This window comes from Stegastes partitus, unplaced genomic scaffold, assembly GCF_000690725.1.
Source record: "Stegastes partitus isolate 25-593 unplaced genomic scaffold, Stegastes_partitus-1.0.2 Scaffold493, whole genome shotgun sequence".
Lineage (NCBI taxonomy): Eukaryota > Metazoa > Chordata > Actinopteri > Pomacentridae > Stegastes > Stegastes partitus.
This window is the reverse complement of record NW_007578224.1, coordinates 244,268-262,467: the sequence shown is the minus strand read 5'-3', so window position 1 is coordinate 262,467 and position 18,200 is coordinate 244,268. Positions and strand designations below refer to the sequence as shown.

The window sequence follows — 18,200 nt, the reverse complement described above, 5'->3', positions numbered from 1 at the left end:
GAAGTGAAGCAGAGAGAAACATCTGTGCAGACAATTATGTTTCTTCTTTCTATAGTAATGACTGCTGCTGTGTTCAACGTCTGCAGGGATTGAATTGGACGGTCCAGAGAGCCAAAACTGGACCAGCACCCGCACATCATTGAGCTACAACTCAGCTTAATAAAGCATTGAAATAAGAGTTTGTTCAGTTGGTTTCAGAAAAAAAAAATAAGACTAAAGAATCATATAAAGTAGGAATGACATGAAAGTAAATGTTTAAATGATCTGAAATGAAAAGTGTTACATGTGGGGGCAGAATAGACAAGCATAAAACGCTGTGATGTCAAGTGCAATATTAAGGCATAAAGCAGAAGACCTTGACAACCTCTGAAATAAAAATTAATATGTGCTGAGATGTATGCAGGGGCTAAATCACTAGGAATGCCAAGAACAAGCTTAGAAGACACAACATGACAACGGCCATGAAAGGGTTGACACAACAAAGGGATATCTCCTCTGGGTTAAAGGGGATGACGTGAGGGGGCGGACTGTGAAAAAAAAAAAGAAGCTACATTCAGACAAGGTTGAGTCAGACATTAAAAGGACAGGGCCACATGATGGTAAGGGAGGAGGGGCAAGGGATCTTGAGCTTTAAATTATTCAGGAGCACTGTATTTTTTTCTCCCTTGCCTTAACTGTCTAATTCATCCTTCTTTCCTTCACCCTTTCAAATATCCCATAGGGAGCCCTCCCACTCTTCTCCTTCTTAAGTCTACAGATCATTAACTAACAGTATGGTACCCAATCGAGGGTCTTCAAAGAGACAGAGCTACTCAAGGCCCTTTGATCGCCTTCTTGGCCTCATTGGTCAAGGAGAAAGTACCGCATTCCCCTGCCTTTTAAATGCACCTCTGCATATTCCAACATAATGTACACACCAATGTGCAAAAACTAACATCTATTTCTGTGCTGTGACAAGACGCCCAACCCCCAAAGCAACCAAATGGCCACCCATGACCCATGTCTCTACTCAAGCTTCACATGCCGCACAGTTTGTCAAATTCCTCTTATCTAATGTTTACCTAAACATTACCAAAGAGCCAGTCCATCAAAATCCTGCTGACAGTACTTTACGCTGTGATAACTCTCACAGCGCCACGCTCGAGAGAAACTCTGGGCTCGAGGCCAAAGAAAAATAGCCAGTTCTGACCCATAAGCGCTCTTTTGTCTAAAGCGGTGATGGACAGACAAAGAGCACATGCAGAACCTCCTGAATGCTAATTAGCTGGTATTGTGCTGTTCCCCTTATATAAATTGTTGCTTCACACAAACGCTGAATATCAACGAGGTGGAAGGACGGAGGCTCAAGGCTCTTCAAGGCTCAGCTATTGTGAGGGAAGAAGGGAACAGGGAACGCTGCATTATTAATTCTTGTCAGCGTTGTAAGTAACACGCTGAACTGGAAGAGGAAATACGGACAATGCTGACTTAGCAACGTGTTTGAGAAATCGAGCCTGCAAACGGTCAGCTGAACACCATGGTGAACAGCACAACAGATGGCACAGTTACAGTGATGCTGACTGACCGGGTGTAGATGCCGTTTTTGCGGCAAAAAGAGTTCTTCACAGAGAGCCGTCTGTTGTTGAGCTCCAGGGCTGGGAAGCGACCCTCATCCAGGCGCACCATCTCTCCGTGGGTCAGAGGCAGCGCTGTGCAGTTGGAGTGGTTGCCTGGACAGGGGTATGAGGACGACACTGTGTGGGTTGTGGAATGAAATAAATGATTTGTGATCTTCAATCAAATCTAGAATTTCAGTCTAGGATTAGTTACACACAACACAGTTAACACAAAACAGTATCCACAGGTTTTTTATTGAACCCATCCCTTGTAATTTACAATTGCAAGTCAAAATGCAACATCAGCTGCAACAATACATGCAGCCTCCAGTAGGATCGTCCAGGTTCACAGCTGGGAAAGTTGGGGAGAAACTGAGAGGTGCTCAGAAGCCCTCTTTGTGTCTTTACACAAACCAGTCCTTGTCTGTGCTGGTGTTGACTAACCCTGCTAACCCTGGCAATATGCTAGATGCTGACTCAGCTAAAATGTCACTGGCTTCAGGAAGGTTTGACATGACCCTTCACTTTTTCTCCAAATCTTTTTCCTTTCTGCCTCACTCCTCCACCGCTGCTAGAAGACCATAAAACATTACCCCCAGATGCCCTTCATGCAACTGTTACTCGCCAACCATAATATATGAACAATAACAACAGCAACAGCTCTACTAACACTGATTAACTTCATCTACCTTAGGTTTATGTGTTTGCAGACAGAAACCATGACAAAGGAGTTTCCAGGAACAGCAGTGTCACCTGGGATAATTTACAATCATGAAAATTGGCTTCTTGATACAGTGGTGTGGGAGCCACTTGTGCTGTAGTTATATAATTACTCTCAGTCTGACTAATGACCCGAGCATTAAACCACCACCGAGCCATTTATCCTGGTATTGATCCCTGCCGCAGTTAAACACGAACAATAATATTTATTCATCTGCCTATTTCAGTTGTTTCACCGATTATCTTTACTCTCCTCTTCTCCCTGTCAGCCAAACATTGTAAGAAAGTTGAGGTAATTTGTTTAATTGTGTGAGCCTTCACACTCCCATTTTATAGAACAGACTTCGGATGTGCAATCATTAAAATGCAATTTGCGGCAGACTTGTCCAAGTGGAAGACAAATTCCACTCAATAACTTAAGCCGCGGGAGCAGAGAGACTGAGATGTTAGCAGAGTTTATGAGACAGTCCGGTTTCCTACCTGAGTCTGCTTTTTTGGTGTATTTCTTACTCTGGCCTCGTATGATGAGGATGAAAACAAGGAGGAGGATGAAGATGAGGCCCACCAGAGCAATAACAACCAAGAACCACCACTCCTCATAGAAGGGAGAAACTTTCTGGGCTGCAAACATAAGAAATTAAAAGATATTAATGTCTCAACAAAAACTAGTTTTCTGTAATTACAAGATGTTGCATTAATTCTTCATTTTAAAGTGTAGTCCACCTGATATAGAGGGAGAGGGGGCGCTGGGGGACCCGTAGCCATAGTCATTGACGGCAATTACTCGAAAGTCATAAGTGACTCCTTCTCGTAGCATGTCCAGATTAAGCGTGTAGGACGTCACTTCTTTGGGAATGTCTTTGATTAGGATATCCCACAATCCTTCATCTAAAGACAAAAAGAGAAAATGTATGAATAGAATCAAAGCTGGGTTTTGGGCAGATTGTTTAACGTACTGAACTGTTAGTGTAGTCGCTCACCAGAAGGTCTGGCCTCGATGACGTATCGTGTAATAGGTGCCCGGCCTTGATCACCGCTTGTCCAATGCAGTGTGAGGGCAGTGCCGTATCGAGAAATAAAAGGCTCTCCAGGAGGGCCTGGGGCTCCTTTGGAAAATTAAAATGGACAATAGTTTTTAAAAAAAAGGCCAAAGAGGCATTTCAAAGATTACATTATTGATTTTAATGTTGGAAAAAACATGTAGTAACAGCAGAGTATCCCACCTTCTCCAGGCCCAGTGGTGATGTTGGCCTCCACCTCGGGGCCATAAGTGAGCGTTTTGGCCCGGATGCGAAAGTTATAGGTGACGCCATCGGCCAGGTCTTTGATCTTCATCCACAGGGGAGCGCTGCCTTTTACATCTACTGTCACTATCTTACTGACACCTGGAGTGCGAGGAGAGGAGTCTGTACAGGAAACACTAAGACTCTAGATACTGCTTTCTGCAAGCGACAAATAGCCAAGCTTTGTGCAAACACAGAACCACACACAGACCAGACACACAGACTATCAAAGACATGGACATATTTGCAATCATAACAGGAAATGTCTATTATTCCAGCTATGTAAAATAGATTATTATTTTTTTTTTTTTACAAGGGGACCAACCACTTTCCACTGCTTTATTCAGCTTTTTTTTAGGGTCTGTTAGCAGATAGCCAGAGACCACAGCAGCCTCAGTTCTACATTCCACCTCTGCTCCCAATTATTTGACAACCTGGTCCAGGCAGCCACACTTAACCAGCTATTAACCATGTTTCTCTCTGTGAGAGTGGAAGCTGTGCGAAGTCTCACCGGAGCATTCCAGCATATTTTATCAGCCATGCTATATATGTTACTGCAGGGCCTACACTCATCTGTAACAAATTAGAGCGTGAGCTTAAGCAGCGTGAGTTAAAAAAGAGTATGGTTAAGAGGCTAGAGGTTGTAAATCACTGTCTGAGAAAGCCAGCTGAGGAATGTCAAGAGATGGCAGAGCTTTGAGGCTCCAGGCAGAGTTTCTCACCATCGACTGGAGTGCAGGGCTCATAAACCAGGCGGTAGCCCTCGATGATGCCATTGGCCTGCTTGGGCTCTCCCCACGACACATTGACAGAAGTGGTGGTCAACTCACTGAAGTGAATGAAGTTGGGAGCACTTGGTGCTATTAGTGAAGAAAGGGAAAAAAAGATGTGATGACAGTTGGATCTAACCTCAGTATTAAGACAGAACATTGAATACAAATCTAAAAAATCTTAGTTAAATTGGTAGGATTTAATACTTAAGGCACAACCTTTTTTTTTATATTACTTCACAACAGCAAAAATTGAAGTTGCGCAAAATGTATGTAATTCAGACATACTGTAAATTTAGCACAAGTTGTTACCTTCCCAGCAACAAAAGTAGCTCGGGACCAGTGAAACCAAAAGACAGTGCTGATAATCTCCAGCACATAAGACAATTCAACATATTCATAAAAACATGTCACAAAAAATAAACACCAGGAGATTAAAAGAAGAATTAGGTTTTTATCATTACTGATTGCTCATCATTAGAGCAGCAGGAATAACATTTTTTGTGAGTCACAACAAGCAGAATCCTTCATGACTGTTTAGGCAAATGAGTCAGTAAAAAGCAAAAGTGCACAGAAGAGTGCAAAATCATTCTGTGACCTTGAACAAGAGCTCTGAGAAATTCCGCCTGTTGACCCAACCCAGATCCAGCTAAGTGTCAGGATTTAGCCACAATTCTGCATAAAAATCACAAAAGCTTGTGTTGGCTCACTTCCCAGTACCCCGTGGTGCAAAGAGCCAAAATTCCTGCCTGTGTTTTTTAAGTTCTCAGCACTTTGTACCCCTTGCCAATGTCACAGGCTTTAAGGGGGTGGAAAAGACGGGAGAAATTCATACTGTAAACCATTTTTGTGCTGAAACCGCAGAGGAGGGACTCTCGCTAGCTGGTAAACACAGACGTCTTTGTGCAGTTGTGGCCAAAAAAACTAATCTACATGTGTCCCCCGCACTCTGTATTCTTTGCTCCTCCGCTGTCATTAGTTTTCCACCCCCATGGCTTGTCCTGGAGGAGGTGCCAAATAGACTCTGATCTCACAGGACGAAGCTAAACTCTTTAGTGAAAATATTCAATTTCTTGCTGAATAGGAGGAGCGGGTCTTATATTATTTGTCTTAAAGCTATAGTAACAAGCGCAGGTTGCAGTTTTGTATGTAAAACAGTGACTCAAGATGAAAAGCACTCGTCTTCAATTCTTTTGTAGGCGCCTTTTGTGATTGAGGGGATGACTGGCCTTCAGGCACTACTCTTTTCAAACACTTGAGAACCATAAACAATGTGGTTAAATAATGAGGAGTATCATTGTGTAGATGGCAGAAGGAGGTAGATCAAGTGAAGATAGCGCGGCATAATGAAATACAGAACTTAAGACTGTGAAAGGCTACACGGTGCTGGCAGATGGTGCTAGCTGCAAGATAAATGCCACATGTCTTTGGAGGGATCAGTGCAATCTCTCTATCCACATCTGGATTTCACGCCACTCACCTGCTTGCTGAGTGCGCCCTCTGGTGGGCAGGGAGCGTGGTCCATCCCCTGCAGCATTGAAGGCTGCCACACTGATCATGTAGGTGGTGTAGCCTGTCAGGTTTTTCAGCTTCACCCCGAGCTCTGGCAGGAACAGGGTGCGCAGGCGCTCCGTCTCGTTCTGAAGCTGAAACTCCCAGAAATAGATCTATAAACAGAATAAAAGAGGTCAGGATGTAGAATTTATACAATCCTCAATGCAAATACATAAAGCTGAAAGGCATGATGTAAGGTTGCTGTAATACACACACACAAAAAAAAGACACATTATTGATACCTTGTAACCTTGTATGTCTCCGTTCTGAGCATCCACAGGAGGTGGATCCCATGTAACATCTAGCTGAGTGGCTGTTGAGGACTGGACCACCACATTTTGCGGAGGGGCTGTCGGGACTAGAAAGGGGCAGAGTTTAAATAATAAAATCATCATGTTTTATATGCTGTGTTTGTTAAACATTTAAGAAATAAAGTCTAAGTAGACTGGCGCACTGGCTGCACAATGAGAAAAAAGAAACATACCCGCCTCTCCAACAAACACTTCCTGTGGTGCACTGCTAGGACCCTCTCCCACAGCGTTGTACACACTGAGACGGATCTCATAGCGTTTGTGTTTACTCAAATCTGCAAGGAGAGAAGCAATAGCAGCATTGTAATGGAACAGTTGAGATGAAAGAGCAAAAAAAAAAGAAGTTACTCCGGAGAGACACACAGTCATAGTGATGCCCATGGCAAGACAGCACCACAAATTGAACAAAAAAAAGATGGAGGGTAAGAATTATAAAGCAAACTGATGAAAAGATGGGGTTATTGTGGGGACACGGGGACGATTTGTAAGTGATTAAAAGGGAGGAAAACAAGCTGAAATAATGACAGGGCAGCTCGGAGAGATTAAAGTCACGCACACACAATAGGAATCGGCGGTGGCCCCTCAGTGGTTACAGCTGAGTGGGAGGATGGAAAGCACACTTGCTGTAAATTATTATACAAATGGCATATTTTCTGGATATAAAATATAGCAGATGACATGCAAGCAGATGGAGAGTGATAGAAGAGAGGCATAAATGGAGATGGAAGACTTACTATCCAGTTCGTATTGGGTAAGTGAGGATTCACTCAAGTTCCTCACGCTGTATGGAGCTGGAGTTTGGATAGAAAATGGTCACGGTCAGAGTTTACAGAACAGTTAAAGAGTGACAACATAAGCACATTTCTATTTGTTTTGTAAAATATGGGTTGAGGTGACATCTGTGACTGTGAAATAATCGACTCACCAGTGAGATCAGCCCAGTTGGCAGAGGGGCTGTTTACTGTGCGGACAGTGAAGCTGCGTAGTCTGTCATAATGTAGCTCCCGGTACCTGACCCTGAACCCCAACAAGACTCCATTTATGTGATCCTCAGAGGGAGGCTAGGAAGAGGAGAGGAGGTCTGTTTAATGTGCAAAATTTAACAAACACACAACACAATCAAGCACTCATGGCCAATAAATTCCACTTTCACCATTCATTTTTGCATTCACAAAACCCAGCGCCAAGTCATTCAACAGTATACCTGCCAGCGGACCAGTACAGATGTGGTGGTGTGAGGTGTAACAGACAGTATCGTTGGGGCTTTGTCTGGGGCTAGAGAAGATAAGAAAATGATGTTAGCAAACCAACATAGCTGGGGGAAGTGATATGTAATTCAAACAGCGTGGCGGAGAAGAGCTTTACAGTAAACACATGCACTGTTGACGGAAAGTATTCACAGTGAAAATCCAAAGTCAAAGCAAGAATGTAAAGGCATGTTCACACAGTTGCAAACTGTTCACGTACAACTCAATGGAAAATCAACAGATAATGACTCTGTGCTGCATGGGGAAGTGTTTAGTCCCCATCTATTTATAGTTGTTGAAGGTTCTCACCATCCTGTAGTGTAGTGATGGCCTCACTCTCCTGACTGTACTCACTGTCGCCAATGTCATTGGTGGCTTTAATACGAAACTGGTAAGAAGTGAATGGCTTTAACCTTTAAAGAAAAAGAAAAAAAAAAAGTGTGAGTGTGTCACAGGTGTTGTCCTCCTCATATTTCTTTTTTTTTTGGATCATCTTATGAATTACATGCAGTTGTGAACAAAAGTTTACATACACCTGTAAAGACCATGTATATCACAGCAGTCTAGAGATTTCCATGAGTCCTGTAGCTTCCACTTCTCCATGACGCAATCCCTAAGACGTGTTCTTCTCACCAAAAACAATCATGCATTTTGGTTCATTCATAGATCTGTTATGGGCTTTCTCGAAATATGACAAAACCTGGTGCTTTTGGGAGCCATCAACAAGCTTCTGACAAGCTACTGGTTGTGTCTTCGACCACTTCTCTTGACGGAATTGGTGCAGTTCAACTTAATTTATTTGATTTCTGACACAGAATAGTTTCTTCATTATAGTCCACAGGTACTTGATGGAGTTTAAGTCAGGATTTGGAGCCAGTCTAAAACCTTAATTCTAGCCTGATTTAGCTATTTCTTTACCACTTTTGATGTGTGTTTGGGGGTCATTGTCTTGTTTGAACACCCAACTCCATCCAAGACCCAACCTTCGGGCTGATGATTTTAAGTTTTCCTGGAGAATGTGGAGGTAATTGATTGTCTTCATTACTCCATTTACTTGGTATAAAACACCAGTTCCACTGGTACCATAACAGTTCCAAAGCATAATACTGCCACCACCATGCTTCGCGGTAGATATGGCGTTCTTTGGGTTAAGGACTTTAGCTTCTCTTCTCCAAACACATTTCTGGTCATTGTGGCCCAGTAGCCTAATTTGCATTTCAGGGAAATACAAGACTGCCATTATACACATGGTCTTTACAAGTGTCTGCAAACGTTTGTTCACAACTATATATTGTTGGGAACTATTGTTCACATCATAAAATGATGCCTAGAGGTTGTGCAGTGGACTTTTGCATTTACCTGTCAACTATGTAGGAGTGTGTCTCGTGACTGACTGATGCAGAGTGGACAGTCCAGTTGCTGTCTGGCAGCTCTCTGTATTGGACTGTGTAGTAACGAACCGGGGATAGGCCGTCGCTGCCTGGTTCCCATGACAACAGCACTCTGCGAGCTTGAACTTCCTCTTGAGGCACTGTGGGGCGACTTGTGGGTTGGGGTCGAGCTGAAGGGCACAGATGCACACACACGTATGGTCCCTCTCAAACTTAATATTTAGAGGTGAATGATTTAAATAATACATTTTAGCTGCGGCGTTTTTACACTTACCTCTCTTTTCTGTTGTGACCACCAAAGCCTCGGCAGCCTCCCCCCAACCCTTTCGTGTTTGAGCGGTGAGGCGGAATACATAAACCATTTCTGGTTTTAGTCCAGTTGCTGTGTATTGTCGTGCGCTGGGGCTCAGCACGTCTACGGTGGCAGCGTTGCTGTTTGAAGAGTTTCTTCTGTATGTGATCTGATAGGCTAAGACGATAAACTCATATCAACATGAAGTCATGCATTAAAAAGGATCAGCGAGGAGAACAATTCAGCTGCGGTGCAAACTCAAACTGTAGTATTTGCAGAAATTTAAATGAAAATTCTTAGTTTAAATCAAAGCTGAAGACTTTGTCGTCTGCCTCTGCTTTTTATTCAGTTTCATTTGAGACACTGACTGCATTGGCTGGTAGCTGCACTGTAGGTTTTATTGTCCTGTTTAATCTTCCTTATTTTATTTTACCTCATTTTCATCTTCAATTTTATAATCGTACTTTTACATCCCATTAATGTATGTCTTCTAGTATTTGGGTGTATTTCTTTTATATCTTGTCCTAATGCATGTCATGTATTATGTACAGCACTTTAAAATGCCTTGCCGTGGAAAGGTGAGATATAAATAAACTTCCATTGCCTTGCCTTCCTTTGTCTCACGATATTATCTAAGGTCATAGATAATGCTCTGCATAATCTAAACTCACCCAGTATAATGCCATTAGGCTGTGCAGGAGGTTGCCAGATGAGCCTGACTGAGGCGGTCCTGACTTCTGGGAATAAGATGCCGACTGGAGGACCCGGCACTGTCACACATAGAATTACCAAATAAGACACGAAAAAACCAAAACATGTTCCTTCAAACAAGAAAGAACATTTAAATTATTTACTGAAAAAATATTTTTAGCAAGAAAATTTTTGATAGAAAATAATTAGTGGTTTAAAATGATCTCAACACAGGAAAATATTTAGATTTTGTATTTGGAGAAAAAAGTTTCCACAATAACAGCAAGACTAAATTTCTTTATAAAACAGATATGTGTACCATCATCCAAGGTCCTCTCCAGAATAGAAGGCGAGCTGCTCCTTCCGTCTCCTATACGTGTGAAGGCTAGGACTTGGATCTCATAAAGGACGTACTTGCCCAGACCACTCAGCTGGACACTGTGACTGGTGTTGCCCTCTACTGCCCAGAAGTTGGGAGCTGTGTCTGAGTCCTTCTCCTTATACACGACCTAAAAAATCACAGCGAGTTTTATACAGCTCGGTGACTTTTGAGGTAATGAGAATTAATAGCACTATGAGTTTTTGTGATTGTGAATTATGGATGAACAGTGCGGGCTTTGACCTTGTAGCCCAGAATGAGTCCATTGCGGTCCGTCTCTTGGACTTCTCCCCACCGCACGAGTATGCTGCTGGAGGTGGTGGCGAACGCTGACACGTTGGTGGGGCCGCTGGAGGGAACTGCAGCGGGAGACAAAGATTTGTAACACTTCAAGCATACATGTGTCCATTTGTTGTAGTGTAAAGCATATATATTTCCTTCCTTACCAGACTCCCTGGTCCTTCCATGGACCGGCTGGCTCCAGGGTCCAGAGCCAATACCGTTGATGGCCTGAACTCTGACCTCGTACTCGGTCCACTCTTCCAAATCCTCTATCGTGAACTCCCTCTCCAGGCGGTCCATGATGACATGGGAAAGAACTCCTCCTTTAGATCCGGATTTGGAGTACTGGACACGGTAGCCGACAAGATCCGGATTTCCATTGTACTCCCACTCTGGAAGAGGCTGAGAGGTTTTTTTTTTTTCTTCAGTTTTTATGGTTTCAGTTCAAGCATGACCAGTATAAATGACATCATAACTAAGTGCATAATGAAGTAATAGGCAACGAGAGGCTTTATTTTGCAATGAATTTACAACAGCTCAGAGGTGTTAGCACTGCACTGAGTGGTTTTAATGTTATATTGTGGTAATACTGTACGTATGATAAGAATAGCACTTTTATTAAACCTCTTAATGTAAATGACATCATATTCTTAAAATTTAAAGCTTGTATTTAACTGGGCACTAAAATTCTTGAAAAGTAATTAAAATGTGGTTGCCAAGCAAAGCATTGGTACAATTATGAGTGATTTGTTGTATAATAACACTGTAATGCAAAAGTATATTTACACTCAGCCATTAAGGGTTAAAAAATAGATTGATCGGTTGTCGATGCAGTATAGCGCTGATGCTTCCCCAGCAACTGAGTATGAGAGGGAAAGAAATAACTAAATATGAACTGGGCTTATTTCTATGAAAGTTCAAGTGTTATTGAAACTAATGTGGTCTTAATTTGCACTAAGACTTGTGTGCCAGAGCCATGAAGAGGACCACAAAATTTTACCACCGTTTAACACTCGGCTTTTGAAAAGGGCCACAATCATTGAGCTATGTCATTAATTTGTAGAGCCATATCGCGTAGCTGACACCCTTCTGCTCTCAAATCCAGGTATAACCACCCTTTTTAATCCTGCATGAGCTGCAGGAATATCACAAGCCTCTGTGTCTCGCCGCTCAGGCACTGGCAGAGTGATGAAAATGGACAGATGTAGCAAGAGAACACATTGGCCAAACGCTGACGCAGAAAGCAGCAGTAATCAAGGACACAGTTCATGTAGCCTTCCAAAACATCACCAGTACCACAACCTGTATTCATTCACCATGTAAAAGCTAAATGGGTACAAGAAAAAAAAAAAAAAAAATTACAGAGGCAAGAATAAATCAGCGCTATATGGAGGCTTTGCAGCAAGACGGAAGCTTGTAAGTCAGTTAATTTGGAAGCAGCTGTCATAGGGCGCCCCGGTAGCTCAACCGGATAAGACAGCGACATACAAACAGGGGCTATAGTCCCCGATGCAGCGGTCGTGGGATCAACTCCCGACCGCGGCCATTTGCTGCCACTTTTCTCCCCCCTTTCCTGTCTCTCTCCACTGCGTTGATAAATAAAGGTAAAAGCCAAAAAATAAAAAATAGCAGCTGTTATTGGGAAAGTCACCATTTAATGATATTTTTTTACACATTGAACATTTTTGTATGGACATAATGAAATCTTCTGTATCTGGGTTTCTCATCTTATAAAGGTTGTATCCAGTTACCAACCCAAGGGCGTTTAGCCAATTCAGTCTTGTCCAAACTTTACTTTCCACCGAATTCATGCAAAGCACATAAAATAATAATTTTTAAAAAACCCCTGAAAACTAGACAGCAATTCAAAATAGCTTATATGTATGCAAGGAAAAACACGAAATCGACAGAGCGCAGTCATACAGAAGTCCAAACGTGCATATCCTAACCTAATAATAATAATGTAATACGATTGAACTGACTCCACTAAGTCAGGACCAATGTGCAATGAGGCGTGACTTCTTACCACCCAGCGAAGCCACAGGCTGGTCTCACTGGCTGTGCGCAGGGTAACGTTTGCAGGGGAGATGTCTGGAGGGGCCTGCAGGGTCTGGATCTTCCTGGAGGGCTGACTAGGAGGACTGGTGCCCACAATGTTTACCTGCCGCATTCGGAACCTGTGACAAAGAAAACCAGCTGACAGTGGATAAGTCATCTAAAGGTGGGCGTTTAATCATGATATTTTGGTGATATGAGACAGGATTAGATTAGATCTTGTCAGATTAGATAAGATGAAACTTTAATGATGCCCGAAAGGAAAGTAGGTCATTGTAGTAGCAGAGAACAGGATCTATTTATGAGCAGAGAACTGAGGAAAATGTTGCCAAAACCCCCCCCACACAACTAATAAAGAATAGCATTAATTGATTCATGAAAATTAGAGGATAATCAGTGACAGAGGAGAATTTCCCCAATCTTATATTAAGTAGGTGTGTCAGATGTTTTTTATGTGTATAGAAGACGTACATGACTCATTAGTGTGTGTGTGTGCTCACCGGTAGAAAGTATAAGGGTTCAGGTCCAGGACCTCCAGAGATCTAGCATCAGGTTCATTAGCCAGCTGCTGAACCATGAGCCACTCTTCATTCTCTCCAATTATACCAATCTGAAACGCACAGGGAAATGGAGTGGCATCAGCTTAGGTTATCAGTTAAACCTGTGCAATATTAAGACATTAATCAGCTTAAAACAAAACAACAACAAAAAATGTTTAAAATGAAAGCAAAATGTCTAACCTGAGCTTCAACCTGCCAGCGGGAAATGGATGTCTTGCCATCATAACCGGGTTTGAACTGCAGAGTGACAGAGCGAGGGCCGATGTTAGAGATGGCTAAATTGGTGGGAGGACCAGGCAACTCTGCAGAAGAGAAATGAGAAGAGAAAAATGACAATAACACTTCACTTACCACTGCCATTAGGTTTTGCTGAGTAGAAGCAAGTGGAATGACTGTTCTAGTTATTACCCTCTTAGATTACATTTCAAGCACTTAGAAATTCTCCACTGAATAGTTCACATACTCATTCGACCACTGACCTGGTGGTACACCAGAGGATATAGTGGAGGCAGAGAGCTGGCCCTGGCCCTTGGAGGTCATAGCTGCCACCTGGATGGTGTACGTAGTGAGGGCGGTGAGCCCTGTAACCTTGTACTCCTGAGTGAGGTTGGGCAGATAATGTGTCACCCTTGTATTGGTCCTGTTGAATTCCTCCCAGGAGATACGATAACCTGAAAGAGGTGGTGGATTTCAAACAGTACAGTGTTACATACATTGTAGTCACAGCCTAGTGACTCGAAAAATGAGTGAAGCTGAAGGGACCTGTTAATGTTGCATGTTCATCTTTAATGGATACCTGTGAGAACGCCGTTTTTCTCTTGTGGTTCCTTCCAGCTGACTTTTAGTGAGGTGTCCAAGATGTCGGTGAAACTAAGGTGTCCCACAGCACCGGGGGCTATAAAAATCATAAAAAAACAGGCAGTACAGAATAACAGCTTCACACATGATCATCTGTAAATACTATATAATATTCTGAATAGCGACACATACTGTCTTCGTGGGTGCGCAACCGCTGCGGGGGACTGCGGGGCCCGTCTCCAGGGGTAGTGAAGCACAATACTGAAGTGTAGTATTCAGTGAACTTCTTAAGGCCGGAGATGTACCCCACATGAATACTGTCCTGGAAGTTGGGGCGCACTGTAACCACGGTAACCTCATTTGCACGACTGAGTTCCCATGCCAAGAGCTGGCAATTACATGATAAGGGATATAATAAGTTAGGTTATTGTGCACATTTTAGAAACTTGAAATGTTTTATAAGAACAAGCAAGGGGAAAAAAATCTAACAAAAAATGTACACGTTTATGATACACTGAGGTTCCGTCAGTGCAGTCAGACTCACACTGCTTGCTTGAAGGCTTGCTATCACAATGCTAGAATTCTACCACTGACCACTAGAGTGCACCAGTTAACAGAAAGGAGCTGCTCACCTTATATCCCTGGTTGATTCCATTGATAAACTGAGGGCTCGGGGCACTCCAGGTAAAACGCACCGTGGTGGAGTTGACAGCCTCAGCTTGTACATTTCCTGGTGGCACAGTGGGCACTGATCCAGAGGAAGGATAAAAACGGGAGATACAGGGAGGGAGAGAGATTAAGGAAGAAGGAGGGAGGAGGAGGGACAGGCAGACAAGCGAAGGGAGGGAGAGAAAGGGAGAATCGTGATGAGATAGGCAAGGAGAAAACTTGAAAATCTACAAGAGGCAGCCTCATTTAGAGCATGAGAATCAAGCTGAAGGAATTTTTATTTCGGCTCATTTGGGGAGGTAAGAACATGCCAATCAAACTGGGTGTGAGAGCGGTTGCCTCAGGCGTCTTCCAGGTGAACCCTGCAGCAGTTTGTTTGAAGTGAGCATGCCATTCTGATGTAACACCGGAAAACAGTCAGGGAGTTGCACATTAATGAAGCTGATTGGCCAGTATTGGTCCTCATGTCCCTGTGTAATCCTTACTTCTCTTTCAATGTATTTAAATGCACATCGTGATCTGCTGTTGTGTCTTTAATGGATTGATTGACGGAAACATCCAATTAATGAGAGCCGAGCTAAACAACATGAACGCCTTGTTCACTGTCATTATTCACTGACAGTCACTTGGATGATGAAATCATTATTTATTTTTTTGCAAGGCAAGTGAAGTGGAAAGAAAATTGTGCTGTTTTCCATACCGTCCAGGTTCCATAGTTTTGCTAATTAAACACAGCGATCTTGTGTTTCTTTAGAAATGTGGCGCATTTGTTTATTTGCAGATGCAACTGAGTGATTTGGACCCGATCATTAACTAACTAATTGATCAGGCATCACACAAAGTGCGCTGAAGTTTCCAAGAATTTAGCGATAATGTGTGCCAGAGAGAATCCATCATTGCTGAAGCATTTGAAATATTTTGTAATCATCTTGCCAAAAGTGAGTGACAGAAATAGAAGCCGTCTTTATAAACAACTACACACACATTTAACTTAATGAACTACATTTGCACACAGACTCATATACGAATGTAAAGATAAAATAGCGAGAAACATAAACATAACACATACCAAAAAAAATGTGTTTGCTGAAGTTGTAGCACAATTATTGAAACAACTTGGACCGACAGAGCAGGTCAGTGTGTGTATTTGTGAGTGTTGTTCAGACCCACTGCGTTGGATTACGAGTCTGTTTCAGGTAAGAATGTAAAATAATTCATGCTCCTAACATTTTCTGTCTACTTTTTCCACTGTCTTATGTCTTATGTGGTATTTTAGACTTTCACAGGAAAAAAAAAGCTACATCAATAAATTAACTTGAAACCAGTCTAACGGGCTAAAAGGCACAACAACGTCAGCACCTGTAAAGTCTAATGAAACCTCAAAGAAAATCTGCCTTTCTAATAACTGCATCCGAGCAGGGAATGGAACTGAAAAGGAAATCTAACGACTCCTAGTTTTCTTATGGGCACTCTTGAGAATATATAGCGAGTCTGGGGTGAAGATCTCTCTTCATGGAATGGATTTAACATGACAGGGATTCAGAGATATGTGAGTGTGTTAAGCCTTTCAAAGCTTTACATGCAAGTTAAAGGAATTTAAAATCAAACTGGAAGCCAGTGCAGCATATCTGAAACAGAAGCAATATCCTCCGTCTGGTGTAGGGTAAATTCTTGTAGCAGCATTTTAAACACACTGTAATCTATGAATTGACTTTGACTGACAAAAGCTGGCAAAGGCAACATTATTCCATCTCCCTGTAATAAAAACATGGATTAACCTTTCAACACGGAGATACATAAGCTACAACCTACTTTGGCTGTGTGTGTCTTGATAAGAAGTCAGCATGTCAATGTGTGGTTTAAAAGGATGAGTCACATTGTAAACGTTTGTTCTCAGGAGTCGGATTTCCAAACATCTACATGTTATTTCCATTTAGATTTCCGATCTATTTTATGATCAATTTCACAATAGCGAACGTGACTTTCATCCTTGGGTGATCTGGCGTGGACAGGGGAGGACCAAGGTGTTGGACTCAGTTGGCATGACGGAAGTATGTAGTCATCTGACACGGGGGAAAGTTCACAGTTTGTGTTCTAATTATTGTACTCAGCATGTACATTGAGAAATCAAGCCAAGCGAGGCAGCTTCCCACTGCAACATCAGAAGGTACGATATGTCACCAGTCTGACACTCATCATCACCTGGTAATTTATATGAAGGATCAATTAACCATGTGCTCAAAAAAGCCAGCCCAAGTCTTCTAGTGGTCACGTTTTTTTTTTTCTATAATGCATCAGAAAATAACCTGCAGCATGCAGTTACAAGGAACATCAAATAAATATGACCTAAAACATTGTCACTGTTTCACATAAGTGTTGTAAGTTGCTAAAGAGAAGTCAATTAAACAAATGAAACAGAATATCATACTTGCTCAATTATGTATTGAGGAAAATTATCCAATTTTACATACTAGGGCCCAAACCATGATACTACCACCACCATGCTTCATGAATGGACTCAGGTTCTTATGCTGGGATGCATTGCTTCCTTTCTCCAAATATCCATCCATTATCTATACACCGCTTAATCCTCACGAGGGTCGTGGGGGGGCTGGAGTCTATCCCAGCCGACTTAGTGTGAAGGCAGGGGACACCCTGGACAGGTCACCAGTCTATCACAGGGCCACACTTAGAGACAGACAACCAAGCACACTCACATTCACACCTACGGACAATTTAGAATCACCAATTAACCTCAACATGTTTTTGGACTGTGTGGGAAGAAGCCGGAGAACCCGGAGAGAAGCCACGCTGCACGAGGAGAACATGCAAACTCCACGCCGAAAGATTCCAGTGCCCCCACCGGGACGCAAACCGGCAACCTTTTTGCTGCGAGGCAACAGTGCTACCAACTGCACCACCTTGCAGCCCTTCTCCAAATATAACACTCCAAATTTAAACCAGAAAGTTCCATTTTGGTTTCATCTGTCCACAAAACATTTCCCCAACAGCCTTTATAGCTTGTATATGTGATCTTCAATAAACTGTAAAAAGGCAGCAATGTTCTTTTTGGAGAGAGGTAACAATGGTCTGGAATTTTCTCTATTTGTACACATCTGTCTGACTGTGGATTGGTAGTCCAAATGTTTTAGAGGTGGTTTTGAAAGCTTTTCCAGCCAGATAAGCATCAACATCTGTTTTTCGGAGGTCCTCAGAAATCCTCTTTATTCATGATACACTTCCACAAACATGTGTTATGAGGATCAGATATAGATAGATGGCTGAAGATTAAATAAAACAGGGTGCCCACTCACACATGACTGTAATTCCATTGGTTGAAAACATCAGATTCTTGTTTCACCTTCAAATTAATTGCTAATTCTAGATTTTTACTTACTTTGGATGTGTTTTTTTTTTTTTTTTTCAATAAATAAATTACTAAGAATATTTTGTTTAATTTGTATAACTGGATTCTATTTATCTACTTTTAGGATTTGTGTGAAAATCTGATGATGTTTCAGATCACATTTAAGCAGAAAAAAGAAAATTATGGGTGGCGGTAAAAACAGACAAAAGCATTAAATTTAAAAATTCCAAAATTTGG

At 42.2% G+C, this 18,200-nt stretch overlaps 1 protein-coding gene across 1 annotated transcript in view; it reads right to left on the bottom strand.

Moving 5' to 3' along the window:
- LOC103361238 (protein sidekick-2-like) overlaps positions 1-18,200 on the bottom strand; it is a 79,947-nt gene that overhangs the window by 2,714 nt on the left and 59,033 nt on the right. Inside the window, exons 18-43 of the mRNA XM_008287266.1 lie at positions 14,560-14,675; positions 14,120-14,315; positions 13,926-14,024; positions 13,609-13,800; positions 13,310-13,431; positions 13,070-13,179; positions 12,541-12,691; positions 10,679-10,916; positions 10,476-10,591; positions 10,173-10,362; positions 9,835-9,933; positions 9,146-9,340; positions 8,840-9,041; positions 7,790-7,893; positions 7,438-7,508; positions 7,159-7,294; positions 6,968-7,024; positions 6,407-6,508; positions 6,165-6,280; positions 5,849-6,035; positions 4,321-4,458; positions 3,539-3,700; positions 3,296-3,421; positions 3,039-3,203; positions 2,796-2,936; positions 1,565-1,709 (exon numbers count right to left, since the gene is read on the bottom strand). Of these exons, the coding sequence (XP_008285488.1) occupies positions 1,565-1,709; positions 2,796-2,936; positions 3,039-3,203; positions 3,296-3,421; positions 3,539-3,700; positions 4,321-4,458; positions 5,849-6,035; positions 6,165-6,280; positions 6,407-6,508; positions 6,968-7,024; positions 7,159-7,294; positions 7,438-7,508; positions 7,790-7,893; positions 8,840-9,041; positions 9,146-9,340; positions 9,835-9,933; positions 10,173-10,362; positions 10,476-10,591; positions 10,679-10,916; positions 12,541-12,691; positions 13,070-13,179; positions 13,310-13,431; positions 13,609-13,800; positions 13,926-14,024; positions 14,120-14,315; positions 14,560-14,675 (3,676 nt within the window). The remainder of the gene's footprint in view (positions 1-1,564; positions 1,710-2,795; positions 2,937-3,038; positions 3,204-3,295; positions 3,422-3,538; positions 3,701-4,320; positions 4,459-5,848; positions 6,036-6,164; positions 6,281-6,406; positions 6,509-6,967; positions 7,025-7,158; positions 7,295-7,437; positions 7,509-7,789; positions 7,894-8,839; positions 9,042-9,145; positions 9,341-9,834; positions 9,934-10,172; positions 10,363-10,475; positions 10,592-10,678; positions 10,917-12,540; positions 12,692-13,069; positions 13,180-13,309; positions 13,432-13,608; positions 13,801-13,925; positions 14,025-14,119; positions 14,316-14,559; positions 14,676-18,200) is intronic.